Source organism: Myxine glutinosa, chromosome 6, assembly GCF_964187855.1.
Source record: "Myxine glutinosa chromosome 6, kmMyxGlut1.1, whole genome shotgun sequence".
NCBI classification, from domain to species: Eukaryota; Metazoa; Chordata; class Myxini; order Myxiniformes; family Myxinidae; genus Myxine; species Myxine glutinosa.
The window spans coordinates 110,566,155-110,593,911 of NC_136266.1; the positions used below are offsets into that span (position 1 = coordinate 110,566,155).

The 27,757-nt window shown below is 38.6% G+C and overlaps 1 protein-coding gene across 10 annotated transcripts in view; it reads left to right on the forward strand.

Annotated features, from left to right (window-relative positions):
• LOC137413183 (MAP/microtubule affinity-regulating kinase 3-like) overlaps positions 1 to 27,757 on the forward strand; it is a 120,300-nt gene that overhangs the window by 39,478 nt on the left and 53,065 nt on the right. For all 10 annotated transcript variants that reach the window (XM_078780391.1, XM_078780384.1, XM_078780386.1 and 7 more), the window contains one exon: positions 2,203 to 2,439. In XM_078780391.1, the coding sequence (XP_078636517.1) occupies positions 2,203 to 2,439 (237 nt within the window). The remainder of the gene's footprint in view (positions 1 to 2,202; positions 2,440 to 27,757) is intronic.

Consider the following 27,757-nt stretch of genomic DNA (forward strand, 5'->3'; position numbering starts at 1 on the left):
CATTCGTTTTGAGGGGGGGGGGGGGGGGGAGGGGGTGGCAGAGCAGGGGTGGGGGGAGGGGGCGGCAGAGCAGGGGGGGGGGGGAGGGAGGGAGAGCAGGGTGGATTGGGGGGGCGGGGGGGGGAATCGGGGTACAAAACACCTGAAATACACACTTTTTGTTTCAAAGTTTTTATTTATGAAAACAGCAATGAATACGTGTTTCGAGAAACTAAATTTATTTATTAAATCAAACCCTATTGCATTGGACCCTTAAACACTCGTGCATGGTTATGTGGATGGATTCAAAATAGCACTAAAGTTCCTTGTGCCGCATGGAGGTTTACAATACGTCTGCCTTGCGATTGATCCGGTGGCTGCTCGAGTACCACATGTGGAGAGGTACTCGCCACTCCAGTTTTTATTACTTGCAAAATCGAAGATTTTTAGGGTATATTGGTCGGTTCCGTTTGTTCTGTCTGTTTGTCTGTCTGTCTGTTTGTCACCGGCCTACAGGTCACAATTCTAAACCGATCGTCACGAAACTTTACTAAGTCGTATAGGTCGTCCCAATTGAGAAACCTATTGATTTTGAGGTCAAAGGTCATCTGGAGGTCAAATTTCAAAAATCGCCATTTTAAATCTGATTGACTTGAAAATTGAATAGCATTTGCATATCGAGTCACTAAATTGGGAAAGATACTATTTTAGGTCAAAAGGTCAAAGGTCAACCCAAGGTCAAACCTCCAAAATCATCACTTTTTATCTGAAAAACCATCAATTTTCATCCGATTGACTTGAAAATTGAACAGCATTTGCACATTGAGTCACTAAATAGGGAAACCAACTATTTTTGAGGTCAAAAGGTCAAAGGTCAACTCAAGGTCAACCTTCCAAAATCATTTTCCATCTGAAAAATCGTCACTTTTCTTCCTATTGACCTGAGCTTTGATCAAGATTGTCAATTTTAATCTTGAAGAAATGGACAATTTGCTGTATCAATGGAATTTTTTTTCTTGGGGAGGGGGAGGGGGCGTATTTTGTAAGTATCGTGCTCCGCATGACGTCTTCTTGTTTATTTTATTTATTTGCTTATTCGTCCCCCACATGCACTTGCCCACCCCACCCCTTAACCCTGGGCCAACATTTGAGATACATGAAGGGTTAGGGAATAAAACTGGCAATAAAACCTCTATTGTTGAAACTAGACCAACCAGTGTTGAGGTTTATGAAGTAAGAATGTTCATTGTGAGACTATAACAACATTTCGGTGAAAAGAAACTTCAATTTTGAAAGCGTTTGTTGTTGCAGTGTAATACACCTGTGTGGTTACTTCCTATTTTTGTTACTACCTACCTAGATCTCAACTGTGTTGGGTTCCTCTGTCTTGTATGCCGCTCATTGTATCACCTGCTAAACATTCACTTCTCTGGTACAATTGGGGGGGTATATTTGCACCTTGTTGATTAAACTGGCTCCTCTCATCCAGCTGTCCTTTTGCTTGGAATTTTGCATTGCCATCATTCCCTCCACCACCGAAGGGGACGGAAGTTATGTTTTCACTCCTGTCTGTCTGTGAGCAGGTTATCTCCAAAAGTTATTCACGGATTAGGATGAAATTTGGTGGACAGGTTGGGTGTGTCAAAGACGAAATGTTTCAATTTTGGTGAGGATCCGGTTCCAGATCCGAGGACTTTAAAAAAATACTTCAAGTGATTCTTCACCATTGAGAGATGGGGCCAAAAAAACGATACATAGCAGGATATCTCAAGAAGTTATGGATGGATTTGGACGAAACTTGGTGAACGAGGTGGTTAGGTGACGAGAACAAGCCGATTCGATTTAGGTTCAGGTCTGGATCCAGATCCGGCCTATCAGTGGGATACACTACATAAACTGTGCAGCCTGGCGGAGGTATGCGCTCTACCGAGTGCCGTTCTAGTTGATGTTTGTAGTTTATTTCTAGCGGAATGTTGTGATTTTGTCGTCATATCTTTTTATCCTGTCTTATGTAGTGCACAGATTATGAAAGCAAATTTTCATCATTTCATTGCAACGCTTGCCAATGAATGTGCATTCTGAAAAAGATGTAAAACCTTGAAGCGGACTCCACCACCATGGATTTATTTTGCTGTAGTGTTCATTGATGGGTAAGGCTTCTTGTGCTGTGGGCATGTGCGCACCGAATTTTAATTTCATGCCATCGTTTGTTTCATCCTACAGGCAGAGAACCTGCTTCTTGATGCAGACATGAAAATAAAGATTGCGGACTTTGGCTTCAGTAATGAGTTCACACTGATGAACAAGCTGGACACTTTCTGCGGCAGCCCCCCCTACGCTGCACCAGAGCTCTTTCAGGGCAAAAAGTACGATGGGCCCGAGGTGGATGTCTGGAGCTTGGGGGTCATTTTGTATACGTTGGTGAGCGGATCTCTGCCCTTCGATGGACAGAACCTCAAGGTTAGTAACCAAGCTTGGGAAAGACAGAATACAGCCAGGTACGATATTTGATGTGAGTACGGTATTTTACATTGTGGAGAGGGTGGGCATACGTTGGAGGGAACTTTTCAGGTCTGCAAGCTTTGGCTCTTTAGGAAAAGGGCGTGTGCTCACACACACACAGACCAGTTTCTTTTTTATTACTTGCGAAATGGAAGCTTTTTCAAATATATTGGTCGGTTGCGTTTGTTATTCTGTCTGTCTGTTTGTTTGTCGCTCGCCTACAAGTCACAATTCTAAAACCGATCATCATGAAACATCACAAAGTTGTAGAGGTCGTCACAATTGAGAAGCCCATTGATTTTGAGGTCAAAGGTCATCTGGAGGTCAAAATTGTGAAATCGTCATTTTTCGTCCGATTGACTTGAAAATTTAACACTATTTGCATAGTGCCTCACGAAATTGGGAAACCAACTATTTTTGAGGTCAAATGGTCAAAGGTCAACTCCAGGTCAAACGTCTAAAATTATCAATTTTTATCTGAGAAATCGTCACTTTTCTTCGTATTTCACCAAGCTTTGATCAAGATCGTCAATTTTAATCTTGATGAATTGGAAAATTTGCTGGATCAATGGCAAACCTTCTTGGGGTAGGTTAGGGGGTGGGGGGGGGGGGGGGGATTTTTCAAGTATTGTGCTCTGCATGACGTCTTCTTGGTTTGGATTTTACTTTCCCACTTTTCCCCTCAATGGCACAGCTGTTCTGCCTTCTTGGTGTGACCTGTCAATGTGCTAAACAAATAATCATGGATACATCAATCATGGATACAATAATCATGGATTTCTGTATCTATTTTTGTGTGATTTGATAGATCTGTAATGAGGTTTCCATTGCTAGATCTGAAATGAGTTTTCCATTGCTAGATCTGCAATGAGTTTTCCTTTGCTAGATCTGTAATGAGGCTTCATTTGATAGATCTGTAATGAGGCTTCACTTCCTAGATCTGTAATGAGGTTTCCATTCCTAGATCTGAAATGAGGTTTCCTTTGATAGATCTGTAATGAGTTTTCCTTTGCGAGATCTGTAATGAGTTTTCCTTTGCTAGATCTGTAATGAGTTTTCCTTTGATAGATCTGTAATGAGGCTTCATTTGATAGATCTGTAATGAGGCTTCATTTCCTAGATCTGTAATGAGGTTTCCATTCCTAGATCTGAAATGAGGTTTCCTTTGATAGATCTGTAATGAGGTTTCCTTTGCTAGATCTGTAATGAGGTTTCCTTTGCTAGATCTGTAATGAGGTTTCCATTGCTAGATCTGAAATGAGGTTTCCTTTGATAGATCTGTAATGAGGTTTCCTTTGCTAGATCTGTAATGAGGTTTCCTTTGCTAGATCTGTAATGAGTTTTCCTTTGCTAGATCTGTAATGAGGTTTCCTTTGCTAGATCTGTAATGAGGTTTCCTTTGATAGATCTGTAATGAGGCTTCATTTCCTAGATCTGTAATGAGGTTTCCATTCCTAGATATGAAATGAGTTTTCCTTTGCTAGATCTGCAATGAGTTTTCCTTTGCTAGATCTGAAATGAGGTTTCCTTTGCTAAATCTGAAATGAGGTTTCCATTGCTGGATCTGCAATGAGTTTTCCTTTGCTAGATCTGAAATGAGGTTTCCTTTGCTAGATCTGTAATGAGTTTTCCTTTGCTAGATCTGAAATGAGGCTTCCTTTGATAGATCTGCAATGAGTTTTCCTTTGCTAGATTTGAAATGAGGTTTCCATTGCTAGATCTGAAATGAGGTTTCGTTTGCTCAATGTGCAATGAGGTTTCGTTTGCTCAATGTGCAATGAGGTTTCCTTTGCTAGATCTGTAATGAGGAGGTTTCCATTGCGAGATCTGAAATGAGTTTTCCTTTGCTAGATCTGTAATGAGGTTTCCATTGCTAGATCTGAAATGAGGTTTCATTGCTAGAACTGTAATGAGTTTTCCTTTGCTAGATCTGAAATGAGGTTTCCATTGATGGATCTGTAATGAGGTTTCCTTTGCTAGATCTGAAATGAGTTTTCCTTTGCTAGATCTGAAATGAGTTTTCCTTTGATAGATCTGCAATGAGGTTTCCTTTGCTCGATCTGAAATGAGGTTTCCTTTGCTAGATCTGTAATGAGGCTTCCTTTGATAAATCTGTAATGAGTTTTCCTTTGCTAGATCTGTAATGAGTTTTCCTTTGCTAAATCTGAAATGAGGTTTCCATTGCTAGATCTGAAATGAGGCTTCCTTTGCTAGATCTGTAATGAGGCTTCGTTTGCTCGATGTGCAATGAGGTTTCCTTTGCTAGATCTGTAATGAGTTTTCCATTGCTAGATCTGTAATGAGTTTGCCTTTGCTAGATCTGAAATGAGGTTTCCATTGCTAGATCTGAAATGAGGTTTCCTTTGATAGATCTGTAATGAGGTTTCCTTTGCTAGATCTGTGATGAGGTTTCCTTTGCTAGATCTGCAATGAGGTTTCCATTGCTAGATCTGTAATGAGGTTTCCTTTGCTAGATCTGCAGTGAGGTTTCCTTTGCTAGATCTACAATGAGGTTTCCATTGCTAGATCTGTAATGAGGTTTCCTTTGCTAGATCTGTAATGAGGTTTCCATTGCTAGATCTGAAATGAGTTTTCCTTTGCTAGATCTGTAATGAGGTTTCCATTGCTAGATCTGAAATGAGGTTTCCATTGCTAGATCTGTAATGAGTTTTCCTTTGCTAGATCTGAAATGAGGTTTCCATTGCTGGATCTGTAATGAGGTTTCCTTTGCTAGATCTGAAATGAGGTTTCCTTTGCTAGATCTGTAATGAGGCTTCGTTTGCTCGATGTGCAATGAGGTTTCCTTTGCTAGATCTGTAATGAGTTTTCCATTGCTGGATCTGTAATGAGTTTTCTTTTGCTTAATCTGAAATGAGGTTTCCATTGCTAGATCTGAAATGAGGTTTCCATTGCTAGATCTGAAATGAGGTTTCCTTTGATAGATCTGTAATGAGGTTTCCTTTGCTAGATCTGTGATGAGGTTTCCTTTGCTAGATCTGTAATGAGGTTTCCATTGCTAGATCTGTAATGAGGTTTCCTTTGCTAGATCTGCAGTGATGTTTCCTTTGCTAGATCTGCAATGAGGTTTCCATTGCTAGATCTGTAATGAGGTTTCCTTTGCTAGATCTGTAATGAGGTTTCCATTGCTAGATCTGAAATGAGTTTTCCGTTGCTAGATCTGTAATGAGGTTTCCATTGCTAGATCTGAAATGAGGTTTCCATTGCTAGATCTGTAATGAGTTTTCCTTTGCTAGATCTGAAATGAGTTTTCCTTTGCTAGATCTGTAATGAGGTTTCCATTGCTAGATCTGAAATGAGGTTTCCATTGCTGGATCTGTAATGAGGTTTCCTTTGCCTGATCTGAAATGAGTTTTCCTTTGCTAGATCTGAAATGAGTTTTCCTTTGATAGATCTGTAATGAGGTTTCCTTTGCTCGATCTGAAATGAGGTTTCCTTTGCTAGATCTGTAATGAGGCTTCCTTTGCTGGATCTGCAATGAGGTTTCCATAGCTAGATCTGTAATGAGGTTTCCATTGCTAGATCTGCAATGAGACTTCCTTTGTGAGATCTGAAATGAGGTTTCCTTTGATAGATCTGAAATGAGGTTTCCTTTGCTAGATCTGAAATGAGGTTTCCTTTGATAGATCTGAAATGAGGTTTCCTTTGATAGATCTGTAATGAGGTTTCCTTTGATAGATCTGTAATGAGGCTTCCTCTGCTAGATCTGTAATGAGGCTTCATTTGCTAGATCTGAAATGAGGTTTCCATTGCTAGATCTGTAATGAGGTTTCCTTTGATAGATCTGTAATGAGGTTTCCTTTGCTAGATCTGTAATGAGTTTTCCTTTGCTAGATTTGAAATGAGGTTTCCATTGCTAGATCTGAAATGAGGCTTCATTTGCTCAATGTGCAATGAGGTTTCCTTTGCTAGATCTGTAATGAGGTTTCCATTGCTAGATCTGAAATGAGTTTTCCTTTGCGAGATCTGTAATGAGGTTTCCATTGCTAGATCTGAAATGAGGTTTCCATTGCTAGAACTGTAATGAGTTTTCCTTTGCTAGATCTGAAATGAGGTTTCCATTGATGGATCTGTGATGAGGTTTCCTTTGCTAGATCTGAAATGAGTTTTCCTTTGCTAGATCTGAAATGAGTTTTCCTTTGATAGATCTGCAATGAGGTTTCCTTTGCTCGATCTGAAATGAGGTTTCCTTTGCTAGATCTGTAATGAGGCTTCCTTTGATAGATCTGTAATGAGTTTTCATTTACTAGATTTGAAATGAGGTGTCCATTGCGAGATCTGAAATGAGGCTTCGTTTGCTCGATGTGCAATGAGGTTTCCTTTGCTAGATCTGTAATGAGTTTTCCATTGCTAGATCTGAAATGAGTTTTCCATTGCTAGATCTGTAATGAGTTTTCCTTTGCTAAATCTGAAATGAGGTTTCCTTTGCTCGATCTGAAATGAGGCTTCCTTTGCTAGATCTGTAATGAGGCTTCGTTTGCTCGATGTGCAATGAGGTTTCCTTTGCTAGATCTGTAATGAGTTTTCCATTGCTAGATCTGTAATGAGTTTTCCTTTGCTAAATCTGAAATGAGGTTTCCATTGCTAGATCTGAAATGAGGTTTCCATTGCTAGATCTGAAATGAGGTTTCCTTTGATAGATCTGTAATGAGGTTTCCTTTGCTAGATCTGTGATGAGGTTTCCTTTGCTAGATCTGTAATGAGGTTTCCATTGCTAGATCTGTAATGAGGTTTCCTTTGCTAGATCTGCAGTGATGTTTCCTTTGCTAGATCTGCAATGAGGTTTCCATTGCTAGATCTGTAATGAGGTTTCCTTTGCTAGATCTGTAATGAGGTTTCCATTGCTAGATCTGAAATGAGTTTTCCGTTGCTAGATCTGTAATGAGGTTTCCATTGCTAGATCTGAAATGAGGTTTCCATTGCTAGATCTGTAATGAGTTTTCCTTTGCTAGATCTGAAATGAGTTTTCCTTTGCTAGATCTGTAATGAGGTTTCCATTGCTAGATCTGAAATGAGGTTTCCATTGCGAGATCTGTAATGAGGTTTCCTTTGCTAGATCTGCAGTGAGGTTTCCTTTGCTAGATCTGCAATGAGGTTTCCATTGCTAGATCTGTAATGAGGTTTCCTTTGCTAGATCTGTAATGAGGTTTCCATTGCTAGATCTGAAATGAGTTTTCCTTTGCTAGATCTGTAATGAGGTTTCCATTGCTAGATCTGAAATGAGGTTTCCATTGCTAGATCTGTAATGAGTTTTCCTTTGCTAGATCTGAAATGAGGTTTCCATTGCTGGATCTGTAATGAGGTTTCCTTTGCTAGATCTGAAATGAGGTTTCCTTTGCTAGATCTGTAATGAGGCTTCGTTTGCTCGATGTGCAATGAGGTTTCCTTTGCTAGATCTGTAATGAGTTTTCCATTGCTGGATCTGTAATGAGTTTTCCTTTGCTTAATCTGAAATGAGGTTTCCATTGCTAGATCTGAAATGAGGTTTCCATTGCTAGATCTGAAATGAGGTTTCTTTGATAGATCTGTAATGAGGTTTCCTTTGCTAGATCTGTGATGAGGTTTCCTTTGCTAGATCTGAAATGAGTTTTCCTTTGCTAGATCTGTAATGAGGTTTCCATTGCTAGATCTGAAATGAGGTTTCATTGCTAGAACTGTAATGAGTTTTCCTTTGCTAGATCTGAAATGAGGTTTCCATTGATGGATCTGTAATGAGGTTTCCTTTGCTAGATCTGAAATGAGTTTTCCTTTGCTAGATCTGAAATGAGTTTTCCTTTGATAGATCTGCAATGAGGTTTCCTTTGCTCGATCTGAAATGAGGTTTCCTTTGCTAGATCTGTAATGAGGCTTCCTTTGCTAAATCTGAAATGAGGTTTCCATTGCTAGATCTGAAATGAGTTTTCCTTTGCTAGATCTGAAATGAGTTTTCCTTTGATAGATCTGCAATGAGGTTTCCTTTGCTCGATCTGAAATGAGTTTTCCTTTGCTAGATCTGTAATGAGTTTTCCTTTGCTAAATCTGAAATGAGGTTTCCATTGCTAGATCTGAAATGAGGATTCCTTTGCTAGATCTGTAATGAGGCTTCGTTTGCTCGATGTGCAATGAGGTTTCCTTTGCTAGATCTGTAATGAGTTTTCCATTGCTAGATCTGTAATGAGTTTGCCTTTGCTAGATCTGAAATGAGGTTTCCATTGCTAGATCTGAAATGAGGTTTCCTTTGATAGATCTGCAATGAGGTTTCCTTTGCTAGATCTGTGATGAGGTTTCCTTTGCTAGATCTGCAATGAGGTTTCCATTGCTAGATCTGTAATGAGGTTTCCTTTGCTAGATCTGCAGTGAGGTTTCCTTTGCTAGATCTGCAATGAGGTTTCCATTGCTAGATCTGTAATGAGGTTTCCTTTGCTAGATCTGTAATGAGGTTTCCATTGCTAGATCTGAAATGAGTTTTCCTTTGCTAGATCTGTAATGAGGTTTCCATTGCTAGATCTGAAATGAGGTTGCCATTGCTAGATCTGTAATGAGTTTTCCTTTGCTAGATCTGAAATGAGGTTTCCATTGCTGGATCTGTAATGAGGTTTCCTTTGCTAGATCTGAAATGAGGTTTCCTTTGCTAGATCTGTAATGAGGCTTCGTTTGCTCGATGTGCAATGAGGTTTCCTTTGCTAGATCTGTAATGAGTTTTCCATTGCTGGATCTGTAATGAGTTTTCCTTTGCTTAATCTGAAATGAGGTTTCCATTGCTAGATCTGAAATGAGGTTTCCATTGCTAGATCTGAAATGAGGTTTCCTTTGATAGATCTGTAATGAGGTTTCCTTTGCTAGATCTGTGATGAGGTTTCCTTTGCTAGATCTGTAATGAGGTTTCCATTGCTAGATCTGTAATGAGGTTTCTTTTGCTAGATCTGCAGTGATGTTTCCTTTGCAAGATCTGCAATGAGGTTTCCATTGCTAGATCTGTAATGAGGTTTCCTTTGCTAGATCTGTAATGAGGTTTCCATTGCTAGATCTGAAATGAGTTTTCCGTTGCGAGATCTGTAATGAGGTTTCCATTGCTAGATCTGAAATGAGGTTTCCATTGCTAGATCTGTAATGAGTTTTCCTTTGCTAGATCTGAAATGAGTTTTCCTTTGCTAGATCTGTAATGAGGTTTCCATTGCTAGATCTGAAATGAGGTTTCCATTGCTGGATCTGTAATGAGGTTTCCTTTGCTAGATCTGAAATGAGTTTTCCTTTGCTAGATCTGAAATGAGTTTTCCTTTGATAGATCTGTAATGAGGTTTCCTTTGCTCGATCTGAAATGAGGTTTCCTTTGCTAGATCTGTAATGAGGCTTCCTTTGCTGGATCTGTAATGAGGCTTCATTTGCTAGATCTGAAATGAGGTTTCCATTGCTCGATCTGCAATGAGGTTTCCATAGCTAGATCTGTAATGAGGTTTCCATTGCTAGATCTGCAATGAGACTTCCTTTGTGAGATCTGAAATGAGTTTTCCTTTGCTAGATCTGAAATGAGTTTTCCTTTGCTAGATCTGAAATGAGGTTTCCTTTGATAGATCTGAAATGAGGTTTCCTTTGATAGATCTGAAATGAGGTTTCCTTTGCTAGATCTGAAATGAGGTTTCCTTTGATAGATCTGAAATGAGGTTTCCTTTGATAGATCTGTAATGAGGTTTCCTTTGATAGATCTGTAATGAGGCTTCCTCTGCTAGATCTGTAATGAGGCTTCATTTGCTAGATCTGAAATGAGGTTTCCATTGCTAGATCTGTAATGAGGTTTCCTTTGATAGATCTGTAATGAGGTTTCCTTTGCTAGATCTGTAATGAGTTTTCCTTTGCTAGATTTGAAATGAGGTTTCCATTGCTAGATCTGAAATGAGGCTTCATTTGCTCAATGTGCAATGAGGTTTCCTTTGCGAGATCTGTAATGAGGAGGTTTCCATTGCTAGATCTGAAATGAGTTTTCCTTTGCGAGATCTGTAATGAGGTTTCCATTGCTAGATCTGAAATGAGGTTTCCATTGCTAGAACTGTAATGAGTTTTCCTTTGCTAGATCTGAAATGAGGTTTCCATTGATGGATCTGTGATGAGGTTTCCTTTGCTAGATCTGAAATGAGTTTTCCTTTGCTAGATCTGAAATGAGTTTTCCTTTGATAGATCTGCAATGAGGTTTCCTTTGCTCGATCTGAAATGAGGTTTCCTTTGCTAGATCTGTAATGAGGCTTCCTTTGATAGATCTGTAATGAGTTTTCATTTACTAGATTTGAAATGAGGTGTCCATTGCGAGATCTGAAATGAGGCTTCGTTTGCTCGATGTGCAATGAGGTTTCCTTTGCTAGATCTGTAATGAGTTTTCCATTGCTAGATCTGTAATGAGTTTTCCTTTGCTAAATCTGAAATGAGGTTTCCATTGCTAGATCTGAAATGAGGTTTCCATTGCTAGATCTGAAATGAGGTTTCCTTTGATAGATCTGTAATGAGGTTTCCTTTGCTAGATCTGTGATGAGTTTTCCTTTGCTAAATCTGAAATGAGGTTTCCATTGCTAGATCTGAAATGAGGCTTCCTTTGCTAGATCTGTAATGAGGCTTCGTTTGCTCGATGTGCAATGAGGTTTCCTTTGCTAGATCTGTAATGAGTTTTCCATTGCTAGATCTGTAATGAGTTTTCCATTGCTAGATCTGTAATGAGTTTGCCATTGCTAGATCTGAAATGAGGTTTCCTTTGATAGATCTGTAATGAGGTTTCCTTTGCTAGATCTGTGATGAGGTTTCCTTTGCTAGATCTGCAATGAGGTTTCCATTGCTAGATCTGTAATGAGGTTTCCTTTGCTAGATCTGCAGTGAGGTTTCCTTTGCTAGATCTGCAATGAGGTTTCCATTGCTAGATCTGTAATGAGGTTTCCTTTGCTAGATCTGTAATGAGGTTTCCATTGCTAGATCTGAAATGAGTTTTCCTTTGCTAGATCTGTAATGAGGTTTCCATTGCTAGATCTGAAATGAGGTTTCCATTGCTCGATCTGTAATGAGTTTTCCTTTGCTAGATCTGAAATGAGGTTTCCATTGCTGGATCTGTAATGAGGTTTCCTTTGCTAGATCTGAAATGAGGTTTCCTTTGCTAGATCTGTAATGAGGCTTCGTTTGCTCGATGTGCAATGAGGTTTCCTTTGCTAGATCTGTAATGAGTTTTCCTTTGCTAGATCTGTGATGAGGTTTCCTTTGCTAGATCTGCAATGAGGTTTCCATTGCTAGATCTGTAATGAGGTTTCCTTTGCTAGATCTGCAGTGAGGTTTCCTTTGCTAGATCTGCAATGAGGTTTCCATTGCTAGATCTGTAATGAGGTTTCCTTTGCTAGATCTGTAATGAGGTTTCCATTGCTAGATCTGAAATGAGTTTTCCTTTGCTAGATCTGTAATGAGGTTTCCATTGCTAGATCTGAAATGAGGTTTCCATTGCTAGATCTGTAATGAGTTTTCCTTTGCTAGATCTGAAATGAGGTTTCCATTGCTGGATCTGTAATGAGGTTTCCTTTGCTAGATCTGAAATGAGGTTTCCTTTGATAGATCTGTAATGAGTTTTCCTTTGCTAGATCTGTAATGAGTTTTCCTTTGCTGGATCTGTAATGAGTTTTCCTTTGATAGATCTGTAATGAGGCTTCATTTGATAGATCTGTAATGAGGCTTCCTTTCCTAGATCTGTAATGAGGTTTCCATTCCTAGATCTGAAATGAGGTTTCCTTTGATAGATCTGTAATGAGGTTTCCTTTGCTAGATCTGTGATGAGGTTTCCTTTGGTAGATCTGAAATGAGTTTTCCTTTGCTAGATCTGTAATGAGGTTTCCATTGCTAGATCTGAAATGAGGTTTCATTGCTAGAACTGTAATGAGTTTTCCTTTGCTAGATCTGAAATGAGGTTTCCATTGATGGATCTGTAATGAGGTTTCCTTTGCTAGATCTGAAATGAGTTTTCCTTTGCTAGATCTGAAATGAGTTTTCCTTTGATAGATCTGCAATGAGGTTTCCTTTGCTCGATCTGAAATGAGGTTTCCTTTGCTAGATCTGTAATGAGGCTTCCTTTGATAAATCTGTAATGAGTTTTCCTTTGCTAGATCTGTAATGAGTTTTCCTTTGCTAAATCTGAAATGAGGTTTCCATTGCTAGATCTGAAATGAGGCTTCCTTTGCTAGATCTGTAATGAGGCTTCGTTTGCTCGATGTGCAATGAGGTTTCCTTTGCTAGATCTGTAATGAGTTTTCCATTGCTAGATCTGTAATGAGTTTGCCTTTGCTAGATCTGAAATGAGGTTTCCATTGCTAGATCTGAAATGAGGTTTCCTTTGATAGATCTGTAATGAGGTTTCCTTTGCTAGATCTGTGATGAGGTTTCCTTTGCTAGATCTGCAATGAGGTTTCCATTGCTAGATCTGTAATGAGGTTTCCTTTGCTAGATCTGCAGTGAGGTTTCCTTTGCTAGATCTGCAATGAGGTTTCCATTGCTAGATCTGTAATGAGGTTTCCTTTGCTAGATCTGTAATGAGGTTTCCATTGCTAGATCTGAAATGAGTTTTCCTTTGCTAGATCTGTAATGAGGTTTCCATTGCTAGATCTGAAATGAGGTTTCCATTGCTAGATCTGTAATGAGTTTTACTTTGCTAGATCTGAAATGAGGTTTCCATTGCGGGATCTGTAATGAGGTTTCCTTTGCTAGATCTGAAATGAGGTTTCCTTTGCTAGATCTGTAATGAGGCTTCGTTTGCTCGATGTGCAATGAGGTTTCCTTTGCTAGATCTGTAATGAGTTTTCCATTGCTGGATCTGAAATGAGTTTTCCTTTGCTTAATCTGAAATGAGGTTTCCATTGCTAGATCTGAAATGAGGTTTCCATTGCTAGATCTGAAATGAGGTTTCCTTTGCTAGATCTGTAATGAGGTTTCCATTGCTAGATCTGTAATGAGGTTTCCTTTGCTAGATCTGCAGTGATGTTTCCTTTGCTAGATCTGCAATGAGGTTTCCATTGCTAGATCTGTAATGAGGTTTCCTTTGCTAGATCTGTAATGAGGTTTCCATTGCTAGATCTGAAATGAGTTTTCCGTTGCTAGATCTGTAATGAGGTTTCCATTGCTAGATCTGAAATGAGGTTTCCATTGCTAGATCTGTAATGAGTTTTCCTTTGCTAGATCTGAAATGAGTTTTCCTTTGCTAGATCTGTAATGAGGTTTCCATTGCTAGATCTGAAATGAGGTTTCCATTGCTGGATCTGTAATGAGGTTTCCTTTGCTAGATCTGAAATGAGTTTTCCTTTGCTAGATCTGAAATGAGTTTTCCTTTGATAGATCTGTAATGAGGTTTCCTTTGCTCGATCTGAAATGAGGTTTCCTTTGCTAGATCTGTAATGAGGCTTCCTTTGCTGGATCTGTAATGAGGCTTCATTTGCTAGATCTGAAATGAGGTTTCCATTGCTCGATCTGCAATGAGGTTTCCATAGCTAGATCTGTAATGAGGTTTCCATTGCTAGATCTGCAATGAGACTTCCTTTGTGAGATCTGAAATGAGTTTTCCTTTGCTAGATCTGAAATGAGTTTTCCTTTGCTAGATCTGAAATGAGGTTTCCTTTGATAGATCTGAAATGAGGTTTCCTTTGCTAGATCTGAAATGAGGTTTCCTTTGATAGATCTGAAATGAGGTTTCCTTTGATAGATCTGTAATGAGGTTTCCTTTGATAGATCTGTAATGAGGCTTCCTCTGCTAGATCTGTAATGAGGCTTCATTTGCTAGATCTGAAATGAGGTTTCCATTGCTAGATCTGTAATGAGGTTTCCTTTGATAGATCTGTAATGAGGTTTCCTTTGCTAGATCTGTAATGAGTTTTCCTTTGCTAGATTTGAAATGAGGTTTCCATTGCTAGATCTGAAATGAGGCTTCATTTGCTCAATGTGCAATGAGGTTTCCTTTGCTAGATCTGTAATGAGGAGGTTTCCATTGCTAGATCTGAAATGAGTTTTCCTTTGCGAGATCTGTAATGAGGTTTCCATTGCTAGATCTGAAATGAGGTTTCCATTGCTAGAACTGTAATGAGTTTTCCTTTGCTAGATCTGAAATGAGGTTTCCATTGATGGATCTGTGATGAGGTTTCCTTTGCTAGATCTGAAATGAGTTTTCCTTTGCTAGATCTGAAATGAGTTTTCCTTTGATAGATCTGCAATGAGGTTTCCTTTGCTCGATCTGAAATGAGGTTTCCTTTGCTAGATCTGTAATGAGGCTTCCTTTGATAGATCTGTAATGAGTTTTCATTTACTAGATTTGAAATGAGGTGTCCATTGCGAGATCTGAAATGAGGTTTACATTGCTAGATCTGAAATGAGGTTTCCTTTGCTAGATCTGTAATGAGGCTTCATTTGATAGATCTGAAATGAGTTTTCCATTGCGAGATCTGAAATGAGTTTTCCATTGCTAGATCTGTAATGAGTTTTCCTTTGCTAGATCTGTAATGAGGTTTCCATTGCTAGATCTGTAATGAGGTTTCCTTTGCTAGATCTGCAGTGAGGTTTCCTTTGCTAGATCTGCAGTGAGGTTTCCTTTGTTAGATCTGCAATGAGGTTTCCATTGCTAGATCTGTAATGAGGTTTCCTTTGCTAGATCTGAAATGAGTTTTCCTTTGATAGATCTGTAATGAGGTTTTCTTTGCTTGATCTGTAATGAGGCTTCCTTTGATAGATCTGTAATGAGGTTTCCTTTGCTAGATCTGTAATGAGGTTTCCATTGCTAGATCTGAAATGAGGTTTCCATTGCTAGATCTGTAATGAGTTTTCCTTTGCTAGATCTGAAATGAGGTTTCCATTGCTGGATCTGTAATGAGGTTTCCTTTGCTAGATCTGAAATGAGGTTTCCATTGCTAGATCTGTAATGAGGCTTCCTTTGATAGATCTGTAATGAGTTTTCCTTTGATAGATCTGTAATGAGGTTTCCATTGCTAGATCTGAAATGAGGTTTCCATTGCTAGATCTGTAATGAGTTTTCCTTTGCTAGATCTGAAATGAGGTTTCCATTGCTGGATCTGTAATGAGGTTTCCTTTGCTAGATCTGAAATGAGGTTTCCTTTGCTAGATCTGTAATGAGGCTTCATTTGCTCGATGTGCAATGAGGTTTCCTTTGCTAGATCTGTAATGAGTTTTCCATTGCTGGATCTGTAATGAGTTTTCCTTTGCTTAATCTGAAATGAGGTTTCCATTGCTAGATCTGAAATGAGGTTTCCATTGCTAGATCTGAAATGAGGTTTCCTTTGATAGATCTGTAATGAGGTTTCCTTTGCTAGATCTGTGATGAGGTTTCCTTTGCTAGATCTGTAATGAGGTTTCCATTGCTAGATCTGTAATGAGGTTTCCTTTGCTATTTCTGCAGTGATGTTTCCTTTGCCAGATCTGCAATGAGGTTTCCATTGCTAGATCTGTAATGAGGTTTCCTTTGCTAGATCTGTAATGAGGTTTCCATTGCTAGATCTGAAATGAGGTTTCCATTGCTAGATCTGTAATGAGTTTTCCTTTGCTAGATCTGAAATGAGTTTTCCTTTGCTAGATCTGTAATGAGTTTTCCTTTGATAGATCTGAAATGAGGTTTCCATTGCTGGATCTGTAATGAGGTTTCCTTTGCTAGATCTGAAATGAGTTTTCCTTTGCTAGATCTGAAATGAGTTTTCCTTTGATAGATCTGTAATGAGGTTTCCTTTGCTCGATCTGAAATGAGATTTCCTTTGCTAGATCTGTAATGAGGCTTCCTTTGCTGGATCTGTAATGAGGCTTCATTTGCTAGATCTGAAATGAGGTTTCCATTGCTCGATCTGCAATGAGGTTTCCATAGCTAGATCTGTAATGAGGCTTCCTTTGCTAGATCTGTAATGAGGTTTCCTTTGCTAGATCTGTAATGAGGTTTCCATTGCTAGATCTGCAATGAGACTTCCTTTGTGAGATCTGAAATGAGTTTTCCTTTGCTAGATCTGAAATGAGTTTTCCTTTGCTAGATCTGAAATGAGGTTTCCTTTGATAGATCTGAAATGAGGTTTCCTTTGCTAGATCTGAAATGAGGTTTCCTTTGATAGATCTGAAATGAGGTTTCCTTTGATAGATCTGTAATGAGGTTTCCTTTGATAGATCTGTAATGAGGCTTCCTCTGCTAGATCTGTAATGAGGCTTCATTTGCTAGATCTGAAATGAGGTTTCCATTGCTAGATCTGTAATGAGGTTTCCTTTGATAGATCTGTAATGAGGCTTCATTTCCTAGATCTGTAATGAGGTTTCCATTGCTAGATATCAAATGAGTTTTCCTTTGCTAGATCTGTAATGAGTTTTCCTTTGCTAGATCTGAAATGAGGTTTCCTTTGCTAGATCTGAAATGAGGTTTCCTTTGATAGATCTGTAATGAGGTTTCCTTTGATAGATCTGTAATGAGGCTTCATTTCCGAGATCTGTAATGAGGTTTCCATTGCTAGATCTGAAATGAGGTTTCCTTTGCTAGATCTGTAATGAGTTTTCCTTTGCTAGATCTGAAATGAGGTTTCCTTTGCTAGATCTGAAATGAGGTTTCCTTTGCTAGATCTGTAATGAGGTTTCCTTTGCTAGATATGAAATGAGTTTTCCTTTGCTAGATCTGTAATGAGTTTTCCTTTGCTAGATCTGAAATGAGGTTTCCTTTGCTAGATCTGAAATGAGGTTTCCTTTGCTAGATCTGTAATGAGGTTTCTTTGCTAGATCTGTAATGAGGCCTCCTTTGATAGATCTGTAATGAGTTTTCCTTTGCTAGATTTGAAATGAGGTTTCCATTGCTAGATTTGAAATGAGGTTTCCATTGCTAGATCTGAAATGAGGCTTCATTTGCTCAATGTGCAATGAGGTTTCCTTTGCTAGATCTGTAATGAGTTTTCCATTGCTAGATCTGAAATGAGGTTTCCTTTGCGAGATCTGTAATGAGTTTTCCTTTGCTAGATCTGTAATGAGTTTTCCTTTGCTAGATCTGAAATGAGGTTTCCTTTGCTAGATCTGAAATGAGGTTTCCTTTGCTAGATCTGTAATGAGGTTTCTTTGCTAGATCTGTAATGAGGCTTCCTTTGATAGATCTGAAATGAGGTTTCCTTTGCTCGATCTGAAATGAGGCTTCCTTTGCTAGATCTGTAATGAGGCTTCGTTTGCTCGATGTGCAATGAGGTTTCCTTTGCTAGATCTGTAATGAGTTTTCCATTGCTAGATCTGTAATGAGTTTTCCTTTGCTAAATCTGAAATGAGGTTTCCATTGCTAGATCTGAAATGAGGTTTCCATTGCTAGATCTGAAATGAGGTTTCCTTTGATAGATCTGTAATGAGGTTTCCTTTGCTAGATCTGTGATGAGGTTTCCTTTGCTAGATCTGTAATGAGGTTTCCTTTGCTAGATCTGTAATGAGGTTTCCTTTGCTAGATCTGCAGTGAGGTTCCCTTTGCTAGATCTGCAATGAGGTTTCCATTGCTAGATCTGTAATGAGGTTTCCATTGCTAGATCTGAAATGAGGTTTCCATTGCTAGATCTGTAATGAGTTTTCCTTTGCTAGATCTGAAATGAGGTTTCCATTGCTGGATCTGTAATGAGGTTTCCTTTGCTAGATCTGAAATGAGTTTTCCTTTGCTAGATCTGAAATGAGTTTTCCTTTGATAGATCTGTAATGAGGTTTCATTTGCTCGATCTGAAATGAGGTTTCCTTTGCTAGATCTGTAATGAGGCTTCCTTTGCTGGATCTGTAATGAGGCTTCATTTGCTAGATCTGAAATGAGGTTTCCATTGCTCGATCTGCAATGAGGTTTCCATAGCTAGATCTGTAATGAGGCTTCCTTTGCTAGATCTGTAATGAGGTTTCCTTCGCTAGATCTGTAATGAGGTTTCCATTGCTAAATCTGCAATGAGACTTCCTTTGCGAGATCTGAAATGAGTTTTCCTTTGCTAGATCTGAAATGAGTTTTCCTTTGCTAGATCTGAAATGAGGTTCCTTTGATAGATCTGAAATGAGGTTTCCTTTCCTAGATCTGAAATGAGGTTTCCTTTGATAGATCTGAAATGAGGTTTCCTTTGATAGATCTGTAATGAGGTTTCCTTTGATAGATCTGTAATGAGGATTCCTTTGCTAGATCTGTAATGAGGCTTCATTTGCTAGATCTGAAATGAGGTTTCCATTGCTAGATCTGTAATGAGGTTTCCTTTGCTAGATCTGTAATGAGGCTTCCTTTGCTAGATCTGAAATGAGTTTTCCTTTCCGAGATCTGAAATGAGGCTTCCTTTGCTAGATCTGAAATGAGGTTTCGTTTGCTAGATCTGAAATGAGGTTTTCCTTTGCTAGATCTCTAATGAGGTTTCCTTTGCTAGATCTGTAATGAGGTTTCCTTTGCTAGATCTGAAATGAGTTTTCCTTTTCTAGATCTGAAATGAGGTTTCCTTTGCTAGATCTGAAATGAAGTTTCCTTTGCTAGATCTGTAATGAGGTTTCCTTTGCTAGATCTGTAATGAGTTTTCCTTTGCTTAATCTGAAATGAGGTTTCCATTGCTAGATCTGAAATGAGGTTTCCATTGCTAGATCTGAAATGAGGTTTCCTTTGATAGATCTGAAATGAGGTTTCCTTTGCTAGATCTGAAATGAGGTTTCCTTTGATAGATCTGAAATGAGGTTTCCTTTGATAGATCTGTAATGAGGTTTCCTTTGATAGATCTGTAATGAGGCTTCCTCTGCTAGATCTGTAATGAGGCTTCATTTGCTAGATCTGAAATGAGGTTTCCATTGCTAGATCTGTAATGAGGTTTCCTTTGATAGATCTGTAATGAGGTTTCCTTTGCTAGATCTGTAATGAGTTTTCCTTTGCTAGATTTGAAATGAGGTTTCCATTGCTAGATCTGAAATGAGGCTTCATTTGCTCAATGTGCAATGAGGTTTCCTTTGCTAGATCTGTAATGAGGAGGTTTCCATTGCTAGATCTGAAATGAGTTTTCCTTTGCGAGATCTGTAATGAGGTTTCCATTGCTAGATCTGAAATGAGGTTTCCATTGCTAGAACTGTAATGAGTTTTCCTTTGCTAGATCTGAAATGAGTTTTCCTTTGATAGATCTGCAATGAGGTTTCCTTTGCTCGATCTGAAATGAGGTTTCCTTTGCTAGATCTGTAATGAGGCTTCCTTTGATAGATCTGTAATGAGTTTTCATTTACTAGATTTGAAATGAGGTGTCCATTGCGAGATCTGAAATGAGGTTTACATTGCTAGATCTGAAATGAGGTTTCCTTTGCTAGATCTGTAATGAGGCTTCATTTGATAGATCTGAAATGAGTTTTCCATTGCGAGATCTGAAATGAGTTTTCCATTGCTAGATCTGTAATGAGTTTTCCTTTGCTAGATCTGTAATGAGGTTTCCATTGCTAGATCTGTAATGAGGTTTCCTTTGCTAGATCTGCAGTGAGGTTTCCTTTGCTAGATCTGCAGTGAGGTTTCCTTTGTTAGATCTGCAATGAGGTTTCCATTGCTAGATCTGTAATGAGGTTTCCTTTGCTAGATCTGAAATGAGTTTTCCTTTGATAGATCTGTAATGAGGTTTTCTTTGCTTGATCTGTAATGAGGCTTCCTTTGATAGATCTGTAATGAGGTTTCCTTTGCTAGATCTGTAATGAGGTTTCCATTGCTAGATCTGAAATGAGGTTTCCATTGCTAGATCTGTAATGAGTTTTCCTTTGCTAGATCTGAAATGAGGTTTCCATTGCTGGATCTGTAATGAGGTTTCCTTTGCTAGATCTGAAATGAGGTTTCCATTGCTAGATCTGTAATGAGGCTTCCTTTGATAGATCTGTAATGAGGTTTCCTTTGCTAGATCTGTAATGAGGTTTCCATTGCTAGATCTGAAATGAGGTTTCCATTGCTAGATCTGTAATGAGTTTTCCTTTGCTAGATCTGAAATGAGGTTTCCATTGCTGGATCTGTAATGAGGTTTCCTTTGCTAGATCTGAAATGAGGTTTCCATTGCTAGATCTGTAATGAGGCTTCCTTTGATAGATCTGTAATGAGTTTTCCTTTGATAGATCTGTAATGAGGTTTCCATTGCTAGATCTGAAATGAGGTTTCCATTGCTAGATCTGTAATGAGTTTTCCTTTGCTAGATCTGAAATGAGGTTTCCATTGCTGGATCTGTAATGAGGTTTCCTTTGCTAGATCTGAAATGAGGTTTCCTTTGCTAGATCTGTAATGAGGCTTCATTTGCTCGATGTGCAATGAGGTTTCCTTTGCTAGATCTGTAATGAGTTTTCCATTGCTGGATCTGTAATGAGTTTTCCTTTGCTTAATCTGAAATGAGGTTTCCATTGCTAGATCTGAAATGAGGTTTCCATTGCTAGATCTGAAATGAGGTTTCCTTTGATAGATCTGTAATGAGGTTTCCTTTGCTAGATCTGTGATGAGGTTTCCTTTGCTAGATCTGTAATGAGGTTTCCATTGCTAGATCTGTAATGAGGTTTCCTTTGCTATATCTGCAGTGATGTTTCCTTTGCTAGATCTGCAATGAGGTTTCCATTGCTAGATCTGTAATGAGGTTTCCTTTGCTAGATCTGTAATGAGGTTTCCATTGCTAGATCTGTAATGAGGTTTCCTTTGATAGATCTGTAATGAGGTTTCCTTTGATAGATCTGTAATGAGGCTTCCTCTGCTAGATCTGTAATGAGGCTTCATTTGCTAGATCTGAAATGAGGTTTCCATTGCTAGATCTGAAATGAGGTTTCCTTTGCTAGATCTGTAATGAGTTTTCCTTTGCTAGATCTGTAATGAGGCTTCATTTGCTAGATCTGAAATGAGGTTTCCATTGCTCGATCTGCAATGAGGTTTCCATAGCTAGATCTGTAATGAGGTTTCCATTGCTAGATCTGCAATGAGACTTCCTTTGTGAGATCTGAAATGAGTTTTCCTTTGCTAGATCTGAAATGAGTTTTCCTTTGCTAGATCTGAAATGAGGTTTCCTTTGATAGATCTGAAATGAGGTTTCCTTTGCTAGATCTGAAATGAGGTTTCCTTTGATAGATCTGAAATGAGGTTTCCTTTGATAGATCTGTAATGAGGTTTCCTTTGATAGATCTGTAATGAGGCTTCCTCTGCTAGATCTGTAATGAGGCTTCATTTGCTAGATCTGAAATGAGGTTTCCATTGCTAGATCTGTAATGAGGTTTCCTTTGATAGATCTGTAATAAGGTTTCCTTTGCTAGATCTGTAATGAGTTTTCCTTTGCTAGATTTGAAATGAGGTTTCCATTGCTAGATCTGAAATGAGGCTTCATTTGCTCAATGTGCAATGAGGTTTCCTTTGCTAGATCTGTAATGAGGAGGTTTCCATTGCTAGATCTGAAATGAGTTTTCCTTTGCGAGATCTGTAATGAGGTTTCCATTGCTAGATCTGAAATGAGGTTTCCATTGCTAGAACTGTAATGAGTTTTCCTTTGCTAGATCTGAAATGAGGTTTCCATTGATGGATCTGTGATGAGGTTTCCTTTGCTAGATCTGAAATGAGTTTTCCTTTGCTAGATCTGAAATGAGTTTTCCTTTGATAGATCTGCAATGAGGTTTCCTTTGCTCGATCTGAAATGAGGTTTCCTTTGCTAGATCTGTAATGAGGCTTCCTTTGATAGATCTGTAATGAGTTTTCATTTACTAGATTTGAAATGAGGTGTCCATTGCGAGATCTGAAATGAGGTTTACATTGCTAGATCTGAAATGAGGTTTCCTTTGCTAGATCTGTAATGAGGATTCATTTGATAGATCTGAAATGAGTTTTCCATTGCGAGATCTGAAATGAGTTTTCCATTGCTAGATCTGTAATGAGTTTTCCTTTGCTAGATCTGTAATGAGGTTTCCATTGCTAGATCTGTAATGAGGTTTCCTTTGCTAGATCTGCAGTGAGGTTTCCTTTGCTAGATCTGCAGTGAGGTTTCCTTTGTTAGATCTGCAATGAGGTTTCCATTGCTAGATCTGTAATGAGGTTTCCTTTGCTAGATCTGAAATGAGTTTTCCTTTGATAGATCTGTAATGAGGTTTTCTTTGCTTGATCTGTAATGAGGCTTCCTTTGATAGATCTGTAATGAGGTTTCCTTTGCTAGATCTGTAATGAGGTTTCCATTGCTAGATCTGAAATGAGGTTTCCATTGCTAGATCTGTAATGAGTTTTCCTTTGCTAGATCTGAAATGAGGTTTCCATTGCTGGATCTGTAATGAGGTTTCCTTTGCTAGATCTGAAATGAGGTTTCCATTGCTAGATCTGTAATGAGGCTTCCTTTGATAGATCTGTAATGAGTTTTCCTTTGATAGATCTGTAATGAGGTTTCCATTGCTAGATCTGAAATGAGGTTTCCATTGCTAGATCTGTAATGAGTTTTCCTTTGCTAGATCTGAAATGAGGTTTCCATTGCTGGATCTGTAATGAGGTTTCCTTTGCTAGATCTGAAATGAGGTTTCCTTTGCTAGATCTGTAATGAGGCTTCATTTGCTCGATGTGCAATGAGGTTTCCTTTGCTAGATCTGTAATGAGTTTTCCATTGCTGGATCTGTAATGAGTTTTCCTTTGCTTAATCTGAAATGAGGTTTCCATTGCTAGATCTGAAATGAGGTTTCCATTGCTAGATCTGAAATGAGGTTTCCTTTGATAGATCTGTAATGAGGTTTCCTTTGCTAGATCTGTGATGAGGTTTCCTTTGCTAGATCTGTAATGAGGTTTCCATTGCTAGATCTGTAATGAGGTTTCCTTTGCTATTTCTGCAGTGATGTTTCCTTTGCTAGATCTGCAATGAGGTTTCCATTGCTAGATCTGTAATGAGGTTTCCTTTGCTAGATCTGTAATGAGGTTTCCATTGCTAGATCTGAAATGAGGTTTCCATTGCTAGATCTGTAATGAGTTTTCCTTTGCTAGATCTGAAATGAGTTTTCCTTTGCTAGATCTGTAATGAGTTTTCCTTTGATAGATCTGAAATGAGGTTTCCATTGCTGGATCTGTAATGAGGTTTCCTTTGCTAGATCTGAAATGAGTTTTCCTTTGCTAGATCTGAAATGAGTTTTCCTTTGATAGATCTGTAATGAGGTTTCCTTTGCTCGATCTGAAATGAGATTTCCTTTGCTAGATCTGTAATGAGGCTTCCTTTGCTGGATCTGTAATGAGGCTTCATTTGCTAGATCTGAAATGAGGTTTCCATTGCTCGATCTGCAATGAGGTTTCCATAGCTAGATCTGTAATGAGGCTTCCTTTGCTAGATCTGTAATGAGGTTTCCTTTGCTAGATCTGTAATGAGGTTTCCATTGCTAGATCTGCAATGAGACTTCCTTTGTGAGATCTGAAATGAGTTTTCCTTTGCTAGATCTGAAATGAGTTTTCCTTTGCTAGATCTGAAATGAGGTTTCCTTTGATAGATCTGAAATGAGGTTTCCTTTGCTAGATCTGAAATGAGGTTTCCTTTGCTAGATCTGAAATGAGGTTTCCTTTGATAGATCTGAAATGAGGTTTCCTTTGATAGATCTGTAATGAGGTTTCCTTTGATAGATCTGTAATGAGGCTTCCTCTGCTAGATCTGTAATGAGGCTTCATTTGCTAGATCTGAAATGAGGTTTCCATTGCTAGATCTGTAATGAGGTTTCCTTTGATAGATCTGTAATGAGGCTTCATTTCCTAGATCTGTAATGAGGTTTCCATTGCTAGATATCAAATGAGTTTTCCTTTGCTAGATCTGTAATGAGTTTTCCTTTGCTAGATCTGAAATGAGGTTTCCTTTGCTAGATCTGAAATGAGGTTTCCTTTGATAGATCTGTAATGAGGTTTCCTTTGATAGATCTGTAATGAGGCTTCATTTCCGAGATCTGTAATGAGGTTTCCATTGCTAGATCTGAAATGAGGTTTCCTTTGCTAGATCTGTAATGAGTTTTCCTTTGCTAGATCTGAAATGAGGTTTCCTTTGCTAGATCTGAAATGAGGTTTCCTTTGCTAGATCTGTAATGAGGTTTCCTTTGCTAGATATGAAATGAGTTTTCCTTTGCTAGATCTGTAATGAGTTTTCCTTTGCTAGATCTGAAATGAGGTTTCCTTTGCTAGATCTGAAATGAGGTTTCCTTTGCTAGATCTGTAATGAGGTTTCTTTGCTAGATCTGTAATGAGGCCTCCTTTGATAGATCTGTAATGAGTTTTCCTTTGCTAGATTTGAAATGAGGTTTCCATTGCTAGATTTGAAATGAGGTTTCCATTGCTAGATCTGAAATGAGGCTTCATTTGCTCAATGTGCAATGAGGTTTCCTTTGCTAGATCTGTAATGAGTTTTCCATTGCTAGATCTGAAATGAGGTTTCCTTTGCGAGATCTGTAATGAGTTTTCCTTTGCTAGATCTGTAATGAGTTTTCCTTTGCTAGATCTGAAATGAGGTTTCCTTTGCTAGATCTGTAATGAGGTTTCTTTGCTAGATCTGTAATGAGGCTTCCTTTGATAGATCTGTAATGAGGTTTCCTTTGCTAGATCTGCAGTGAGGTTCCCTTTGCTAGATCTGCAATGAGGTTTCCATTGCTAGATCTGTAATGAGGTTTCCATTGCTAGATCTGAAATGAGGTTTCCATTGCTAGATCTGTAATGAGTTTTCCTTTGCTAGATCTGAAATGAGGTTTCCATTGCTGGATCTGTAATGAGGTTTCCTTTGCTAGATCTGAAATGAGTTTTCCTTTGCTAGATCTGAAATGAGTTTTCCTTTGATAGATCTGTAATGAGGTTTCATTTGCTCGATCTGAAATGAGGTTTCCTTTGCTAGATCTGTAATGAGGCTTCCTTTGCTGGATCTGTAATGAGGCTTCATTTGCTAGATCTGAAATGAGGTTTCCATTGCTCGATCTGCAATGAGGTTTCCATAGCTAGATCTGTAATGAGGCTTCCTTTGCTAGATCTGTAATGAGGTTTCCTTCGCTAGATCTGTAATGAGGTTTCCATTGCTAAATCTGCAATGAGACTTCCTTTGCGAGATCTGAAATGAGTTTTCCTTTGCTAGATCTGAAATGAGTTTTCCTTTGCTAGATCTGAAATGAGGTTCCTTTGATAGATCTGAAATGAGGTTTCCTTTCCTAGATCTGAAATGAGGTTTCCTTTGATAGATCTGAAATGAGGTTTCCTTTGATAGATCTGTAATGAGGTTTCCTTTGATAGATCTGTAATGAGGATTCCTTTGCTAGATCTGTAATGAGGCTTCATTTGCTAGATCTGAAATGAGGTTTCCATTGCTAGATCTGTAATGAGGTTTCCTTTGCTAGATCTGTAATGAGGCTTCCTTTGCTAGATCTGAAATGAGTTTTCCTTTCCGAGATCTGAAATGAGGCTTCCTTTGCTAGATCTGAAATGAGGTTTCGTTTGCTAGATCTGAAATGAGGTTTTCCTTTGCTAGATCTCTAATGAGGTTTCCTTTGCTAGATCTGTAATGAGGTTTCCTTTGCTAGATCTGAAATGAGTTTTCCTTTTCTAGATCTGAAATGAGGTTTCCTTTGCTAGATCTGAAATGAAGTTTCCTTTGCTAGATCTGTAATGAGGTTTCCTTTGCTAGATCTGTAATGAGTTTTCCTTTGCTTAATCTGAAATGAGGTTTCCATTGCTAGATCTGAAATGAGGTTTCCATTGCTAGATCTGAAATGAGGTTTCCTTTGATAGATCTGAAATGAGGTTTCCTTTGCTAGATCTGAAATGAGGTTTCCTTTGATAGATCTGAAATGAGGTTTCCTTTGATAGATCTGTAATGAGGTTTCCTTTGATAGATCTGTAATGAGGCTTCCTCTGCTAGATCTGTAATGAGGCTTCATTTGCTAGATCTGAAATGAGGTTTCCATTGCTAGATCTGTAATGAGGTTTCCTTTGATAGATCTGTAATGAGGTTTCCTTTGCTAGATCTGTAATGAGTTTTCCTTTGCTAGATTTGAAATGAGGTTTCCATTGCTAGATCTGAAATGAGGCTTCATTTGCTCAATGTGCAATGAGGTTTCCTTTGCTAGATCTGTAATGAGGAGGTTTCCATTGCTAGATCTGAAATGAGTTTTCCTTTGCGAGATCTGTAATGAGGTTTCCATTGCTAGATCTGAAATGAGGTTTCCATTGCTAGAACTGTAATGAGTTTTCCTTTGCTAGATCTGAAATGAGTTTTCCTTTGATAGATCTGCAATGAGGTTTCCTTTGCTCGATCTGAAATGAGGTTTCCTTTGCTAGATCTGTAATGAGGCTTCCTTTGATAGATCTGTAATGAGTTTTCATTTACTAGATTTGAAATGAGGTGTCCATTGCGAGATCTGAAATGAGGTTTACATTGCTAGATCTGAAATGAGGTTTCCTTTGCTAGATCTGTAATGAGGCTTCATTTGATAGATCTGAAATGAGTTTTCCATTGCGAGATCTGAAATGAGTTTTCCATTGCTAGATCTGTAATGAGTTTTCCTTTGCTAGATCTGTAATGAGGTTTCCATTGCTAGATCTGTAATGAGGTTTCCTTTGCTAGATCTGCAGTGAGGTTTCCTTTGCTAGATCTGCAGTGAGGTTTCCTTTGTTAGATCTGCAATGAGGTTTCCATTGCTAGATCTGTAATGAGGTTTCCTTTGCTAGATCTGAAATGAGTTTTCCTTTGATAGATCTGTAATGAGGTTTTCTTTGCTTGATCTGTAATGAGGATTCCTTTGATAGATCTGTAATGAGGTTTCCTTTGCTAGATCTGTAATGAGGTTTCCATTGCTAGATCTGAAATGAGGTTTCCATTGCTAGATCTGTAATGAGTTTTCCTTTGCTAGATCTGAAATGAGGTTTCCATTGCTGGATCTGTAATGAGGTTTCCTTTGCTAGATCTGAAATGAGGTTTCCATTGCTAGATCTGTAATGAGGCTTCCTTTGATAGATCTGTAATGAGTTTTCCTTTGATAGATCTGTAATGAGGTTTCCATTGCTAGATCTGAAATGAGGTTTCCATTGCTAGATCTGTAATGAGTTTTCCTTTGCTAGATCTGAAATGAGGTTTCCATTGCTGGATCTGTAATGAGGTTTCCTTTGCTAGATCTGAAATGAGGTTTCCTTTGCTAGATCTGTAATGAGGCTTCATTTGCTCGATGTGCAATGAGGTTTCCTTTGCTAGATCTGTAATGAGTTTTCCATTGCTGGATCTGTAATGAGTTTTCCTTTGCTTAATCTGAAATGAGGTTTCCATTGCTAGATCTGAAATGAGGTTTCCATTGCTAGATCTGAAATGAGGTTTCC